General features: G+C 41.0%; 1 protein-coding gene across 3 annotated transcripts in view; it reads left to right on the plus strand.

Annotated features, from left to right (window-relative positions):
* Nucleotides 1–1,553: 1,553 nt before the first annotated feature.
* The window catches only part of prkchb (protein kinase C, eta, b), a 34,345-nt gene continuing 17,524 nt past the window's right edge, over nt 1,554–18,374 (plus strand). Inside the window, exons 1-10 of one of the 3 annotated variants that reach the window (XM_042095261.1) lie at nt 1,555–1,987; nt 2,108–2,486; nt 7,393–7,456; nt 7,985–8,135; nt 14,067–14,101; nt 15,416–15,498; nt 15,835–15,964; nt 16,306–16,430; nt 16,773–16,907; nt 17,988–18,161. In XM_042095261.1, the coding sequence (XP_041951195.1) occupies nt 2,136–2,486; nt 7,393–7,456; nt 7,985–8,135; nt 14,067–14,101; nt 15,416–15,498; nt 15,835–15,964; nt 16,306–16,430; nt 16,773–16,907; nt 17,988–18,161 (1,248 nt within the window). In that variant the 5' untranslated portion in view covers nt 1,555–1,987; nt 2,108–2,135. Of the gene's footprint in view, nt 2,487–7,392; nt 7,457–7,984; nt 8,136–14,066; nt 14,102–15,415; nt 15,499–15,834; nt 15,965–16,305; nt 16,431–16,772; nt 16,908–17,987; nt 18,162–18,374 lie in introns of all 3 variants that reach the window. The other 2 variants (XM_042095262.1, XM_042095260.1) reach the window with 2 other exon arrangements.

Consider the following 18,374-nt stretch of genomic DNA (forward strand, 5'->3'; position numbering starts at 1 on the left):
AGTGATGATGTAAGTGTGTGTGTTGGGGGTGGGGGTTGGGGGGGGGGGGCAGAAAGGCTAGGCAATCAAGGACATGGGTAGATGGAGGAGAAATCAAAAATAATAAATAAAAAGTTATATGGAGATGTGCAAAAGTTGGAGAAAGTCAGATATGTGTGTGTGTGTGTGTGTGTGTGTGTGTGTGTGTTTTGACGTGTGATGAAATAAGAAAATAAATAAAAGGTCTGTAGCATAGGGAGAGGGATGTAAAAGTGCTAAAAGTCTTGTAGGTGTGTGTGTGGGGGGGGTCATGAGTGCTGAGTAGTGAATGAGTGCAAAGTCAGTATAGTGTGAGTTCAGAGTTGGGAAATGTTTGAGAGTGCTGAGGAGTGAATGTGTGCAAAGTCAGTATAGTGTGAGTTCAGAGTTCGGATGGCCTGGGGATAAAAACTTCTCCTGAGTCTCTCAGTTCTGGCTTTGTGACTACATAGGCGTCTTCTTTATTTCAGCGGTAGGAACCTTACACTTAATTAATTAATTATCTTACAGTTATGATGAGTTTATGTTTTTTTGTTATGAAAGGTCTTTATTTTCATTGTTGATATTGATATTGCTGTTATTACAATTATGCTTATGTAGGCTTTTCAAGCTTTGTTTGAAACATTTTTTATATATATTTGCCTTTATACAGATATATTGAAGAGGATACCAGGAAGCAAGTGGGAGAGAGAGATGGGGTGGGATCTGGAAATTACCAGGATCGGACTCAAAACAGCATCCCCCATGGTGCTTGGAACCTGAATGTGGTATGTTGGTAATGTTAATATAATGTAAGGCACTGTGGACAAAAGTGTCTGCCAAATACCATAACCACAACCACTTTGAATAATATAAGAATGACCTAAGCCTGATACATAAAAACATACAGTATGACTGAAGTAGCCTTTGGAATTGGTAGCCTTTGAGTGTTCTGCATTTTGAAGTAGCCTACAGTGTTATGCACACAATGTGTTCAATGGCTGATTTTGTGTGTTTTGCACAAAAAAAAGCTTTTTGCTTTTATACTTGGAGTTTCTGCCATTCTGTGACAAATAATTGTATAGGCTAAGCAGTTTTTAGAAACTGTAAATCCAGTTTCTGAACTGTTCACATCTTATGTAGCCTATTTGATAGGTAGAATGATGCTACCCTCTGCTGGACAACCTTTGCCACAGCATTGTATAGTTAGACCAGCTTCCCCGACCCAATCTTATGACATTTTCCCTTCGTGGTTGACTGATGATTAGTGATTAGGTGACCAAAATGAAATTTAACTAAATTAGGACATCAATGCTTAACATTAAAGCACGCATAGGCTAATCCAAAGATAAGGCGTTATGCGTTGACGAGATCTTCTTACCGGAGTTTTTCTCGTCTTCTGTCATAGCAGATATTACTGACCCAATAAATAAAAAATAGTAATAAGAAATATATAAATAAAATATAGAAATTACGATAATCGTCACAATGCCTTCCATGTTTTGACTTCCTCAATTCACAAGCAGCTGTCAGCAGTCGGAGGGACATCTAGGTTGTTCTCTGTGGTAGGCCTAGTTTGGATTGTAAGGAATTGTCTGTCAGTCTTCGCAAGCACGTGGGTCATACAAATGTGAAGAGGCGTGAGATTTAGGATACAATTAGTAGGCCTGTGGCTCAGAACATGAGAATTACCGAGAATGACAGAGGTGCACTTGCCTCCAGCTTCCTCTCTTCCCGTATCGTTTGACAGAACTTGTGAATCAGGTGTTCTCTGTCGCATTGTTTGCATTCTTTGTTATGTGCGCCGGTAGGTAACCACCCCACGGAACTTACATAGCCTAGCTCTTCCGAAAACACAGAGCGCCATGAAATGAAGTGGCACAGTTTACTCAGAAAACGACTCATCAGAAGGGGGATTTTGAGCGACGCAACCATGGTGACAGTAGTCCACTCCACCAGCGCTTTTACCTAACTAATTATTTGTCTAGAGGTGAGTTGCCCGTTTCAGGAACTTTAAAAGTTAAGAGCTTTAAAAACGTAGCTTGCTATTTGGACATTTGAAGAGGATAATCGTCGGCATGCAGTGTCAGATGTTCTTGCTTTATTTAAGGTGCTGGTAGCATACAGTGACCAACGCCATGAGGTTCAACGGGTTCTTGAAAGTTCGAGTTGGGGAGGCGGTAGATCTCAAACCGACATCCTTCTCCAAACGGCATTCTATAAGACCAAGTGTGAAATCAAATTTGATGGACCCTTACATTGTGGCAAAGGTGGACGATGTCAAAATTGGACAGACTGTTACAAAGTCAAAAACGAACAGTCCAACATACAATGAAGTCCTGTGCGCGCAAATTAGTGATGCAAAGGTTCTGGAGCTCGCCGTGTTTCACGATACTCCTATTGGATATGACGATTTTGTGGCCAACTGCACCTTTCAACTGGAGGATATGATGGATACAGCCAATACGAGGCAGACCTTTGAGGGATGGGTAAGCAAGACATTCAGCTTCATCTGAGATACATTTTGCTGTAAACAATTTTTTGAGATGTCTGTTCAACATGTTTCAGTCCACGCAGCCTATAGAGACCCCTGTTATATGGCTTATTAAATTCAGCCAAAATTGTGTAGGATGGCCTAGTGCCACATACTTTAGTGTAAACAGTGTTAAGCCAGATACGTGATATATATGATATACAGAATATTTTTTTAAATTTGTTTTGGGGAAAAATAAAATTGGGCTCAAATCATTTGGCAGGGCCCCTGCACCCTGAAGACCACCTTGTTGAGCATCTCTGTATTCTCAGTGAATAAATCTCAATCAACTGTGCAATCAACAACTACACAAATCTCAAAGGGGACATATTATTCCATGTGGGTTAGTTGAGAGATATAATCATGCGCTCCTGTGAGCCATTCAGATGTCTCCCCTATTGTAACGTCACAGTAGGGGAAATTTCAATATTACTACCCCCCCATCTGAAAATTCCTATCCACTAAGTTGGTAAAGGATATCCCTGCAGCTGTAATTTGGCCATAGCCTAGCCTACGCAGAGAGTGACCCAGGCCATCCGGTAGTAGGTAGGCAGCCAATTTCACAAATGCTTTTAAACTTTGGAATAGGCCACCATCATCTCTATTGAGCTTATGTACTAACCCAAATAATGTTTTACCCATTATCATGTACCATAGGCTATGTTACATCAATAGCAGGCATCTACAAGAATTGATTCTGCTGTAGTTATGGTTATTGTACAGAACAGGCAGTGACGTTTGTCACACATTCTTTATTATTCCACCGCAACATATGCAACATATTGCATTTTATCACTGGCAGTCGGAGGCTTTCTGGTGGAGAATCCTCCATCGCTGTGTCATCGCCTCATATTCCCCGACTTTCGACCATACCGCCCGTTGACATAAACATGGAATCAGTTCCTGATGGGGCTTGGCCAGCAACAGTTAATTTGCATTTAAGACAACAGGCCCCAGAATCAGCCTATTCTGAAAGGGACTGAAACTGGAGAGAATGGAGCTGACCGATGATGTGTAATCTGAGAGGAATTTTGCGCAAACAGCTTCAGGGACATGTTTTGTGCAACCTTATTTTGATTTGTTGAAAAAGAAGTATAATATGGGACCTTGAATGTTTTGTTAGGCTGTGCAAATTGCAATGTGTTCGGTTTAAATGGAACTGGTTTTAAATTTGGAGGTAAACCAAGATAAGTAAGACAAGTTTTAGTGACAATAATTGGTTGTGTCAAAAGTGAGACTTGTTACACTACCATATCATATTTGAAATCAAGGGGTAATAATTTGTGAGATTGCAGATTTGCTTTTAAAAACATTAAACTCTCATTTTGGCCTTGATAGATAATAATAATGGATAAATAGTAGGCCTACTGTATGTGCTCGCATGCATGCTTTATATTGTCCCATTGTGTGTGTGTGTGTGTGTGTGTGTGTTTGTGTGTGTGCACACATGCCTGTATCTGCGTCTGTGTTTGTCTGTCTGTACGTAGATCGACAATCCACATGTGACGGAGACTAAATGACACAGACCTGCCTATGAGCTCGCCATCGTGTCCTCTGTGAATCGGTTACTCTCTGCGTCTTTTCGCTTTGCCTTTTTTTGGTGCGATAACTGACTGTTCCAAATGCACACCCACTGCAGAGAGAGCACCAAAACCACAAGCTTTCCGTAGCCCACTGCACTGTTGTTGTAAACAGCCACTTGCAACCCCACTTCTGCCAGAACGGCAGGCTATCATCTCCACTTCTACACCAGAGAATTATCTCATCATAAAATGGCATAGCAAAGCACATCTGTCTGTCATCGCCCCGAAGCTGTAGCGCTGTGTCAGCCATTCTAGTTATTTATTTGGCAGGCAGTTTTATCGAGATTTACTTATCATGAGTGAGGTGCAATACAAGCAAATGGCTGCTTATGTGGAGATATCAAAGCGATGTCCACTTTTTGACTCGGTGATTGTAGGATATGTCGAGGAATGAAAGTGATCATTATCATAAAAAGAAGCAATCATTTTCATTGAAATGCATTTAGAGTTCAAGTGCCTGGCAGGGCTTGAGTCTTAGGTTTGGAATATAAGAAACAGGTCCAGGACCAGTGGAGGAACAAGAATCAGGGTTCTCAAAGTCATGAAAAGCCTGGAAAAGTCATGGAATGTCATTTTGTCATGCCAGGGATGTAGGTAGGAGATAGATAGCACATGTCTTGTCATGGAAATTGATCGCCTCCTTCATAGATATCCAATAGTCAGGGAGAAAACACATTTTATCCAGTCTCGTTTACGTCACATTTCATAATTGTCCTCAGTCTGTGGCGTAAGGAAGCTTGTACTTGTGAAAAGCCATGGAAATTTTATTCAAGGTCATTGAAATGTCATGGAAAGGTTTTAAAATGTTGAAAATTATTTGGAACCCTGATAAATGCTTTCCCAGTCTCAGGTCACACTGGCTATATTAGAGTTGGTCAGGGCCCTCGTGTGGCATTGTATATATGCCATTTGTAAGCCTTGTTGTTCAGAGTGGGGAGGGAAAGCCACGACTGTGGCACAGATTAGGGCTGGGCGATATATCGATATAAAAGATATATCGATATATTTTAAAATGCGATATGGAATTAGACCATATCGCATATATCGATATAGTTCAAATTTGCACCGTGATGCTTGCTCCACACAAGCCGCTGACCGGAGCTCTCTGCACTGCTCCCCTCTCTGCACTGCTGTGAAACTGCATGCTACTCTCATATAAATATATTTATTTCAGAAAAAGATTGGCCTATTTTATTTTATAGGCTATTTTTATTTAAGATATTTTTTTTAATTAAATGTGCACCTTAGGGAGCTTTGATTTCAAAAAAGGCACTCCAGTTTTATGTTTACATTTTATTGTTATTTGAGTAGTGAGTTTTCAATAAAACTACTCATATTTGACTGAACATTTCATTTTACAGCTCTAACTTTGCAGAAAAAATATCGGGATATATATCGTATATCGATATTCAACCTAAATATACCGGGATATGACTTTTGGTCCATATCGCCCAGCCCTAGCACAGATCAGTGAAAGTTGTCCCAGATTCATATATGCATCCAGTCAGTTGGTCCCTACCTTGTTTTCTCAAAGGTGAAATTAGTTAATGTCTTCGCCATTGACCAGACAGAGTTTGTATATGTACCATAGACATGCTCTCATGACTGATCTTTGTATTTGAATAAAGACATATGGGAGAAAGTACACAGGTTTTGTTACCTTCCATTCTCCCAATACAACATTTGCCTCTATGCTCTTGACATATTTGAAATAACCTACATATTTGAATGAATGGCTGAAAGGGCCTTGTGCTTAACTTCACTAGAGTAAAGGTTTCCTCATTGTAATGTGTCTTCAGCATTTGATCAGGCACCAGACAAAGCCATTCTTGTCCCTTGTATGAACTGTCGGTTGTAGTGATGTGTGTTGTAATGGTCTGCAGGAGAATGTCATTGGTCTTGCTAAAAAAAAAAAAGAAATCATTGGTGCATGTCCAGTCACTGTCATTGGGAGTGTTACTATCATCTCATGTCATCGTGAAGGAATCTTGTGGAACAGCACTTTCCAGATTCTTCTCCTCAGTGCTCACCTGTATGCAGATCTAATTGTCTTCAGGATGACACACAGGCTGTTAATTACACACACATAGTTTTTATGGTAATTTTGTTATAATTGGCCCATTTCTCAGACATTCCTTTGAAGGTAGATGCTGAGGGATTATGGCAGCATTGGATTTGACGTGTAGATTTTCATTTTCAAGTATGTTGAAAGGTAACATGAAATGAAACCAACAAAACAATGTGTAGCACGTACCTGGGTGATTCTTGGCAGCCATTATACGCTAGCAACGTTCACTGCACACCAGCTTGTGCTAGAGAGTGAATGAGTGAAGGAGTGAATGAGCCTTAACTCTACTCTTAACTCTTTACTCTTAATGTAACTCTATAGTCATGTCGTTTTCAACTAAAGTGTGTTCTACATTTGACACTGGTGTTCAGTGTCATCTTTAAATCTTATGGATGGTTGACAGCTACACTCGATATATATAATAACCCAAACTGTGCTGTCCCTATCTGAACACAGAATTGTGTTATTTTCAACACATTTGTTTTAAGAGTGGATCAAGGATTCAATTTTATTTGTCACATACATAGTGATACTGTTGTAAAACATGTAGTGAAATAGCTGCTCAGCTTCCCTGACCTGAGGGTTCACCAACTATTTATAAGGATAAAGAAAGAAAGATTGAAAAATAATTTAATAAATATATTAAGTCCAAGTCCATGTACAGTAATGTAGTTTAAAGAGTTGTATGTGTGTTTAGGATGCGGATGGCTTGAGGAAACGATCTCCTCCACAGTCCTTCAGTTTTAGCCATGTGGGAACAGATCTGTCTGACCTCAGTGGCTAACAGTCCATGGTCAAGGTGTGAAATCACTATCCCCACTTGGCCACTTCCATTTTGTAATGAATTTGAAACTTTGTTACTGGAACTGTCTACTACGTCATGGCCTCCTGTGTCCATTGTCAGTGTCCATTATCAGCACTCTAAATCCAAAATAGTGAATGTCTCATGACGTTACACTGACCATGATAACTCCTGGTTCCTTGAATGCTGTAGTGTATTTATATTCAGTACATCAAGTTTTGTGTGTCTGTGAGATATTACCTATTTATGTTACTCTCTAGAGATGATTTGTGTGTGTGTGTGTGTGTGTGTGTGTGTGTGTGTCTGCACTGAAGTGTGTGTGTGTGGGGATTTTTTTGTTGTTGCTGCTGTTATTGTGCCGAGAAGCTCACCCAGGCCTTCCTCTTCCCCCTTCCTGTTCCTGCACCAGGTTGCTCTGGAGCCAGAGGGCAGAGTTTACGTCACCATCTCCCTCACCGGCTCCTTCCTCGACGGTAACTAGAAACTCCTCTCTACTCTGGACACCTCCTCCTCTGCCCTCTGCCGCTTAATAAAATCCATTGGTCACTGAATGCTTTTTCAGTTGAACATTTCGGCGCTGGTGGATGTGGTCAAGTGACAGAAAGTAACGCTGCACTTATGTCAGCAGCAGTGTGCAGAGGCCGTTAGTGTCCTGCAGTCTTTTTCCACCCTTCTATTCCTCCTGCTAGTTAAAGAAGCCAGGCTGCATAGTGTGAATTTGAATGGCTGCTACATTTTGAATATTTACCAAATTGTACTTCCTGAAATGCAATAAAAATGTTTCATAATATGAATTAATTCATTATAGAATACATATATGCATTTAATTGCATTTCAAGGAACACCATGTGTTCCTCTCGGTTTCTGTGACATCTTTTCTCACTCTTCTCTCTTTCCATGTCAATGTCTCTCTTTCTTTCATTCTTTCTTTCTTTCTTTTTTTCTTTCTCTATCTTTCTTTCTTTCTTTGTCTCTCTCTCTCTGTCTCCCTTATCTCTCAGATGCAGCGATTATAAACGGGTCGAGGGACCATCATAGGTTAATAAGGAAGAAGGTCCTGAAGAGGAAGGTGCACCAAGTTAATGGCCATAAGTTCATGGCTACATACCTGAGGCAGCCTACCTTCTGCTTCCACTGCAAGAATTTCATATGGTGAGACACACTCTCTCTCTCTCACACACACACACACACACACACACACCTATGCACACACACACACACACACACACACACACACACACACAGCTGCTTCCACAGAATGAATTCCTTAGGGTGAGACACACACATACTCAATGACACACACACACACACACACACACACACACACACACACACACAGTGTTTCAAGAGAATTCATTAGTAGGAGTTTCATACATTGAGATATAACCACACTTTCACTCCACCTTTCACACCCACAGACACACACAAGCCCACGCAAGCACACACACACGCACACTCACACACACATACTGTAGGCAATCCAACAGCTGCAACATCAGCAAAACTGCATTGTGACACAATCCCAAAATCACATCCGTACTGCTTCTGGCTGTTTAGATCCTGTGCTGGAGTGTTGAAACATCACACACACACACAACACAGACACACACACACACTCATATTGCTCATATTGCTTCCGCTGTCAGTCTAGCTTATGACCTACATATCCTGTACCCTCCCGCCTTAAGGCTACTGCTAGACATCTGCTTCCTACAGAAAAACATAAGTGCTTACACACACCCACAGACACTTACTAATCAGTGTCACACAGACACAGACCCACAGACACAACCAGAGAGTGGCAGAGAAGAATCAGATTTTAATGGCAAAGTATGTTCACTCATCCAACAAACTTGGTTTTTGCAGTTGCTGTCATTGTTGTGGTACTTTATATAGATATTTTTATATATAAACAAGGGCTGTCACAATCAACACCCCGATCTCGAACTTCGAAATCAAAAATACAGTTGGTTTGACGATTCAGCCACACCCCCAGTGTCATGTCCAGCATGCAGGGGGGAAAACACACACACCCACACACACAAACACCCAGGTGTGTTAACATGTGTCCTATCTCCCCAAAATTGAAGCTACAGCCACTAAACAAAAGACTTCAACCTAACTAGAACCACCTCTTGCTTCTCTGAAATGACCAGTGTGGAAATATTTTGAGGTTCATTCATTCACGTCAGTTGACACAGTTGAACGCAAGTGAAGGTCTAGATAGCCTAGAGTCCAAAATAACTTTAAGGCATAAAAAGCACGCTAAAAGTGCTATATTCCGTGAACGCTAACCTTGTGTCTCTTCGGAGTATGTTCTAACAGTTATATTATCATTCCGTGTTATTTAATTTCTCGTCTATGTTGACTCTTCTGTTTAATTGCCTAGCTCTCGGTAGGAATGGTTTTCAAAATAAAAAAGCGGTTTCAAAATAACACCCCCCCCCTCCCAAAAAAATGAAGTAAACAACATGTGAATTGCATTAATGGCAATATAATTAAAAAATATCAAAAATCAAATCGAATCGTGACCTTAACACTTTGAATGCCACACTGTTTTCGGAAGCTTTGGCCCAGAGTGCCAGCAATCTAGATAATTGTTGACAATTTTTGTAGAGCCACAGCGTATTCTATGTTATAGTTATGGACACATACTATGGCTCGTTTGAAAGTTGAGACTTTAAGAGTGACTTCAAGCTCTCAGTGGGTACAAACTGTTTATTTCTACATGCCTCTGTTCCTGAGAAATCCCAAGCTAAACAGTGGCTCAAAATGCAAGCGCGACTTGGCCCATCACCCACTCCGCTCGGCCCGGCCCGTGGTGGAGGTGGAACTCCCTCCTCAGCACGGTAGTCAGTCACTCTTTCTAATGTTTTTGACCTGGCGTGTGGTCTCCCCTGATTGTCGTGGTCAGAGTCATCTTGTCTTAGTAGAAAGGCGGACTCATCCAGCATTGTCTGGCGAAAACGCACCTTCTGCAATATCTTTTTCTTTAACTTTTTAATTTTCCCCTTCAGCACCTGAGAAGTGTTGCCTGTAATGTTTCCTGGAAGTGACCTAGCGAGACCTGGCGAGACTGCCACCTAGTGATAAACCCATGAAAAGAAATGGCCTGGTTTTGACCTGATGTGCATGCGTCACTGATTCGACCCAAAGCGATAACCATCAAAAGCCGAGTTATGATGAAATGTCCAGATAAAATGTCCAGATTGTGCATTTTCATGAGTTTTCGATCGTCATCTATTTCAGTTCTATTCATCATAGATTTCCCATAATCGCACATAAGGTGTGAGTGTCTATTTTCGTAATTTAGAAAAAAGCTAAACACAATATTGCGTTTTTTGGCACTCAAAGTGTTAAAGGAGAATTCCGGTGTGATATTGACCTAAAGTGTATTGAAACATGATGCCGAGTGTGAACGTATGTCTCATAGCCCATCTCGGCTTGTCCCCTGCACTCCAAAATCTGGCGCTAGTTAGCCGATGCTACCAACTAGCTAACAACTACCAGCTAGCCATGCAAATAAATCACTGTTTTACACCCATTTACAAGGCTCAATGTATCTATTCCAAAAATAATTTAGGGGAAATGCATGGATTCCAGTTTCTTCCAGTAGCAGCAACTGGAATCCATGCATTTCCCCTAAATTATTTTTGGAATCTGATCCCTTATCATACCTGTTCATTCTTACTCGTTGCTCGACTTATCGTGACTAAATTCAAGATGGCTGCAAACGCTAAACTTCGTGAAGATACTGTCTGTATAAATCGTCTTGTAAGTAAACTACCAGTGCTTTTTCAAAGTTCTCAATGTCTCGTTTTAAATGTCAGGGCCCTCAGAAGTCTACCAATGAAGTGTGGAGATACATTGAGCCTCGTAAATGGGTGTAAAACAGTGATTTATTTGCATGGCTAGCCCGATGCCGAAGCACCACTATTGAAAAAGCTGTTGGTAGCATCGGCTAACTAGCGCCAGATTTTGGAGTGCAGGGGACACCCGAGATGGGCTATGAGACATACGTTCACACTCGGTATCATGTTTCAATACACTTTAGGTCAATATCACACTGGAATTCTCCTTTAAAATGTAATCGAATCGAGGATTTGGTGAATCGTTACACCCCTAATATGAATGCTTTCTTACTGACTTACTTACTTGTTTATCCACATTAACCCCTGTGGGACATTTGGCTGTGATAAGCTTCTTCCACACATAACTGTCTATATATTATTCAGGAAGGTTACTCATAAGACACACACACACACAAATACACATACACAGTTTATATTCACACACCTTAATCACTGTACAATATATGCATACTCTTAGTCACAAACACACAGACATACACACAGTCATACCACATTATGTATCTTATGGCAATTCACTTTCATTTAATTGAATTTATTTTAGTTATAAGGACAGCGCACATTCATATCATTTCTGTAAATGTGCCAGTGTTACCCAGCGGGCTAATTTTCAACTGTAGTGCTTTAGCAAGAACTTAGAACTTAAAGGTATGGTAAGTGATTCTGGATGACCTCACATCTGTTGATATTTGAAAAAAAAACACCAAACAAAAAAATCAATCCCCTTTCCAAACTCCTCTTTCATTCTCCCTCTGATTCCACTAAATTCCTGTCACCCCTTTTCGGTGATTAGCTGGAAGAGTTATGTTATTGTTTTATTAGTTGTTGAGTTGTTATTGTAGTAGTCAGATACTGTTGGTTCCAAAGCACACACACAAATTATAGTTCTGGCTGACTTAGAGAGAAGTGCAGAAACATGTTATTTCTAATCTACAGGTGTTTGTTTGGCAAGTGGCAACCAAATTCGCTTCAAGACTTAATATTGTAAACAACTCAACTGCACCTCACAACACAATTCATAGCACTGGCCACAGAAGCATTTACAACAAAACAGGAATTAGGAATATTCTCAAAGGACATAAAGTGGCCAAAGCCTAGTGTTTTTGATGTGCTTGTTGCTCAAAGCTCTGGTTCCTGGCTTTGATGGTCAAACAGTTCCAAGAATAGCTGGCAGCTGCGTGTGTGTGTGTGTGTGTGTGTGTGTGTGTGTGTGTGTGTGTGTGTGTGTGTGTGTGTGTGTGTGTAGACTCACTTTGTGTGGGAATAACTTTGAGGCAATGAGCTTGTCAGAGCGGGAGACTGTGACTGACTGAATTTGTTACATGTGTTTGTGGGTCATTCTATAATTTGGGATACATTTTGTGAGGTAAACATTTTGTTAATAAAAAAAATTCAGTTTCATAATCAGTTTTGAACAAAAATGCAAATTATGACAACCTTTCATCAATAACAATGCTTGATATACTGAATTTAGATCCAATTTATTCATGAAATATGAACTAAATGAATCTCACCACCATATTCTTGATTATTGATTCATACATTCAACTTGAATAAACGTTATGTTGCTAAATCTAACAATCTATTTTTTGGGATTAATCCATCAACTGATCAGTTGATGGATTAACAAATCAATTATTAATCCATCAACAAATCAGTTGCATATAATATCTATTTTTTTGTATTAAATTATTTCAGTATTTAAACAAAACTATTATTTTTATCTGTCTCAATCTTCTTGTCAACTATGTTCTCTCTGTAGTTAAACAGCATTAAAAGCCACAAAGGCTTTTAATATGAACCATGAGGCCTGCACAGAGAGGTGTCACTTCTTCTGGCAGGATAATTCGGAAATGCAGTGAAGAATTTACACTTCTGCCATTCATTAGCACAAAATATTGAGGCTACACCAACAGTAGATTAATTATTTGTCAACTCTGTTATTGTGATATTGGAGTGAATCAGTACATCACAAAAACATAGTACACAGTAACATGCCATTTTGGTTTTGTACGTCATGTACATGTAGTAGCTAATTTGAGGTTAGCTTGTGGAGTTCAGCCACAAATTCATGAGGAAAAATCAACTCTGTTATCGTTAATGCTCTTATAGGATTACACAGATAAATGAGTTCACAGAGTTGTTTTGTTTTTCTACACTTGATGTAGAAAATGTAGAATGTACCCTGAATTATAGAATTGTGTGTGTGTGTGTGTGTCATCAATCTACACACAATACTCCACAAAAAGCAGGTGTTTGGAGTGATTTGTAAATTTATAAAAAATAAAAGACTGAAATATTCCATTTACATAAGTATTCAGACCCTTTGTTATCACACTTGCAATTGAGCTCTGGTGCATCCTACTTCAATGGTCCCTGAGATGCTATAACTTATACCTGTCCACCTGTGCCCTGTCCACCTGTGACCTGTCCACCTGTGCCTAAATGAATTAATTGGACGTTATTTGGAGATCTACACATCTGTCTATGTAAGGTCTCACAGTTGATAATGTATGTCAGAGTGAAAATCAAGCCACGAGGTTGAGAGAATTGTCTGTAGACCTGCGAGACAGGATTGTGTCAAGACGCAGATCTGGGGAGAGAACATGAACATGAGCAAGACAGCACTGAAAGTGCCCAAGAGCACGGTAGCCTCCATCATTCTCAAATGTCTTATTTTTTTTATAAATGTAAAAAACACGCCTGCTTTTTTGTGGAGTATTGGAGCATTTTGTGTAGATTGAAAAAAAAATAATGGAATGCATTTAAAGATTAGTCTGAAACATAACAAAATATGGAAAATTTGAAAGGGTCTGAAAACTTTCTGGTTGCACACATGTAAAGAAGTTTTCACAAGCTCAAAATATTAAAGACCCTTGGTTCCATACAAGATGGAGAATACCTTCACAGTTGAACTAATGTGATTGAGGTTAATGAGCTACAGTAATGTTAAAGGTGCTCTAAGTGATGTTACACGGTTTCTAAGCCAAAATGTTTTTGTCTCATACTGCAAACATCACCACACCATCTGTTAGCTGCCTATGCCCTGAATACACTGTAAAAAAAAAGCGGTCTCTGTGGACAGCCCAGGCTCCAAAAATGACAACAAAAACATAACAATCTGTTCCAGCAATCCCCGACAGGATGCGCGTTCAATTGCACGGGAGGATTCTGAGCACTGCAACTAGTTAATACTATGTGTTATTTTTTACAGGGGTGTATTTGGCAAGCAAGGTTACCAGTGTCAAGGTCAGTAGTCCACACCAAGAACAATAACTATAACGGCAAACTATTAAACTATTTTTCTAGTAAGTTTTATTAAGTTATTGCCCTTTTATGCATTTATTTGCTTTATGTAAAGCACATTTAAATACCCCTGTGTATAAAATGCCCTTTTTAAAGCAACCTCCAAAAAATGATGGAGGTTGCTTTTAGCTATTGGATGGCAGTAGGCTAAGTAAACACACAACGCAAGTGGCAACAGTGGAATAAGCGGGATAATGGACTCCACGGTGGTATGTTAACAGAAAATAATGCACTTACGAGGTTTAAAAGGTGTGCGTCGGGCCATATAAACCTCAACCTCGTACCTCGACCGTGCATTATTTTCTGTTAACAGACCACCGTGTCGTCCATTATACCTTACTTAACTGCCCCTGTGTATTAACCTCATAGCTGAAGAAATTTAGCAAAATCAATATAAGCCGCAGCTAATAGTTGTGCACAGGCAGAACCAATACAGAGAAGGACTTCCATCCTGAAGCTGGAATTTCCCACCTCTGGTAGAGAGCAGTGGGTATAGACATGCACATGTGATGTTGAGATCAGACCATTGTTTGAGACCACATGGAACTTTCTAGCACACATTTGTGGGTGTGATGGAATTCTTGTGTATTCCAGACTTCAGTTGCATGCTTCACCCCCATTCCCTACCCCAGAGATGATTACTTTATCTAAAGATCATAGCTAGGCTGATGTTACTGTGGCCACATGCGGAGTCCTCCTGTGAGCAGGATGAATGAAACCAATTTTCGAGAATTTAGAAATATATATACAGTATTTATTCCATTTCAGTAGCAAGCCAATTTATCGGTTTACATTATGGTGACAGACCGTAATGCGGCAAATATGGATGCTATAAAAAAATATGTTGCCTACAAAACAATACCTCACAAAATGGTAAAAGAAACTGCATAATACCCCAATAATGAAGTGGTGAACCAGAACCACCAGATTGCAGCTGTCTGTATAGAACAGATATACAGGGGTGCGTTTCCCAAAACCATAGTTGCTAACCTGTTAGCAACTTAGTTGGTTGGCAATGGGAAATTGCATTGCAACCAACAAAGTTGCTAACTTAGTTAGCAACTATGCTTTTGGGAAACGCGCCCCAGGACGTCACAAATCTTAATGTGCTAGAGATAAAGGGCCGTGTCTGAGCCAGTCCAAAGACAGATGTAGAGTCTGGCCCCTGGGTCTGACTGTGGAGTCCTGTTCTTCAGTTGATGGATGTTGTTGTGTCTGATGTTATTGTTGTTCTTCTTTTCTATGTGTGAATCTCAGTGTGTACCTGTGTGGTCCACAAACGATGTCACGACCAAGTGGTGACAAAATGCCCTCGCATGAAGAAAAAGGAAGACGAACAGGTTCTTTCACTCACTCTCTCTCTCAAACACAAACACAGACACAAGCTCTCTCTCTCACCCTTTGTTTTTTACATACACACAAGCTCTCTCTCTCACCCTTTGTTTCTCTCACACACACACACACACACACACACACACACACACACACACACACACACATATACAGAGTCATGACATAAACAACATCGGTGTGCCTACATCACTTACAACTGCCTACCGGTTCCTATGGCCAGTGCGAATGAGAAATGACTCCTGGGGGAGAGTAGTTAGTAGAACTGATTTAGAAGTGGACTGTTCCTACAACCGTGTTCCTATAACTGCTTCTTCCCCTCCTAGGGTCCCAGTCAAGGTTTCAGCATCAACATCCCCCACATTTTCAAGAAGCACAACTACAAGGTGCCCACCTACTGCAATCACTGTGGTTCTCTGCTCTACGGTGTGGTCAAACAGGGCATGCAATGCCAGGGTGAGAATAGTTTTCAGACTTCCAACACACACACACACACACACACACACACACACACACACACACACACACACACATACACATACACATACACACACACTTGCACGTACACAGGCATACTGTATATTTCCTATTTCCTGTCCCTGCCCCTAGTCAGCCCACAAACCTCATCCGTTGTTCCATCCATCAATTCGTTATGTAGTTATTTATGTAGTAGTTCTTCAACAAGGGGCCAAATGTGAATGTGAGCATGTTGTTATTTATGTAGTCCATTTGTCAATATTGTTTCTACCTGTGTCTTATATTTGTGTGTGTGTGTGTGTGTGTGTTTGTGTCTGTAGGTTGCAAGATGAACGTTCATATTCGTTGCCAGGAGAATGTGGCTCCTAACTGCGGGGTGGACAGTGCTGAGTTAGCTCGCAAGCTGGCAGACCTCGGGGTGAAGCCTGGAATCTCCCCTCTGTGTGTAGGTACCCCCCCACCCCCCACCCCCCACCCCCACCCCATGCAGACATGAGCCATGAGACATGCAGGCACATTCAGACACACCATAGATTTGTGCTAGAGATGTAAAAATGGGGCATGCGTATGTAACCTGCATGGTGTTGACCACGTCGTTCAGCCCAGACACTCAGGCTCCTAGCATCAGCTACTAGCAGGTCTCTTAAGGCATTGGGAGGGAGGTTTGTCTAACGTACATACTGCACAGCTATGTACCAGCTGGCTACCGTCACATATATAGGAAGAATATGAACAATTATAGGCTTAACTATATATTTCAGTTTTTTGTATTTTTTTTGTTCTCCAGCAGAGAGGGTCAACTATAAAGCCGGGACGTCCCTGCGAGGAGGATCCGGTGGTTCCTAGGACCCGGAGTGTGGAGAGGGTCGGCCTGGACGACTTCACCTTCCTACAGGTGCTGGGCAAGGGCAGCTTTGGCAAGGTGAGATGGAGAGACAGGCAGTTACATATTGGTTTGATGGTTAGTTAGTTAATTGGTTGGTTAGTTGGCAAATCAGTTTGTTAGTTTGTTGGTTAGTTGGTTAGTTAGTTAGTTGCCACTTTATTCATCCCCAATGGGAAATTGTGGTGTTGCAGCAGCAATTTACATAAAGTCAAGTCAAGTCAAGTCAACTTTATTTATACAGCGCATTTCATACACAGAGGTCATTCAATGTGCTTTACTTAAACAAAACCAAACAGGAATAGCTGATAAAGCTTTGGCAAATCACAACAAACACACAGCTTAATACACAGGCATGAGGTAGATGTAGGAACACTGTACAAATATATAGACATATCAACCACTAAACTACTGTTTATAAAAATAAGTAAAAAACATTGAAAATAAGATTTAGACATGGATATACCTGTAAGTGAGCAAATGAAAGAACAATGTGCAAATAATCCATGTGTCTGGCCCCTCAGAAGATAAATCCTCTATCCCTGCCCTTTCCATTTCATTGGTCAGTGTTATTGCAGTGGGCAGGAATGACCCCCTCTAACTCCTGCTCGTCTAACAGTCTGTCCATAGTGTGTGTGAATAGAAATTGCAATTCTGCGCGCAGTCCTAGATCAGGAAGTGGAAAAGAAAACTGACGCGGCTTACAGCCGGGCCACACCAGGCGCACAACTGAGGCTACGTTCACGCCGCAGTAATTAGCTTCAACTATAATCAGAGGAACTGGCTAAAACAGACGTGATAGTGGTGCACCCATAGACCCATCTTCTAAAACCAGACTGAGCACATTGCACTATTACAGCCAGTCAGCCACAAGCTGCTAGGAGGGGTGTACTACCGGATTGGCTGCTTAGTTTCAAATAGCAACAGTCTCTTGCCTTCAGCTTTAAGCTGAACCTTTAATAGAGCTCAACCATATAGACCATCACATAAGCTGAACCATAGCTGATGATTCAGCTTATAGGTAATATGTGTCTGAAATACACATGCACACACATACATACTTTTGTTTGATATGTGTTTAAAATATATACACACACACACACACACACACATCCACAGGTGATGCTGGCGTGCATGAACAGCACGGAGAGGGTGTACGCTGTGAAGATGCTGAAGAAGGACGTGATCCTGCAGGACGACGACGTTGAGGCCACCATGATCGAGAAGAGAGTGCTGGCCCTCGCCCACCAGCACCCCTACCTCACACAGCTGTACTACTGCTTTCAGACACCGGTGAGGACGCACGAGCGCGCGCGCGCACACACACACACACACATAGACACACACGCGCACACACACAGACACAGACACAGACGCACGCACACACACACACACACATATACACACACACACACACACACACATATACGCACACACACACACACACACACACACACACACACACACACACACACACATATACACACACACATACATACACACACA

Source organism: Alosa sapidissima, chromosome 6 (genome assembly GCF_018492685.1).
Source record: "Alosa sapidissima isolate fAloSap1 chromosome 6, fAloSap1.pri, whole genome shotgun sequence".
In the NCBI taxonomy this organism is placed as follows: domain Eukaryota; kingdom Metazoa; phylum Chordata; class Actinopteri; order Clupeiformes; family Clupeidae; genus Alosa; species Alosa sapidissima.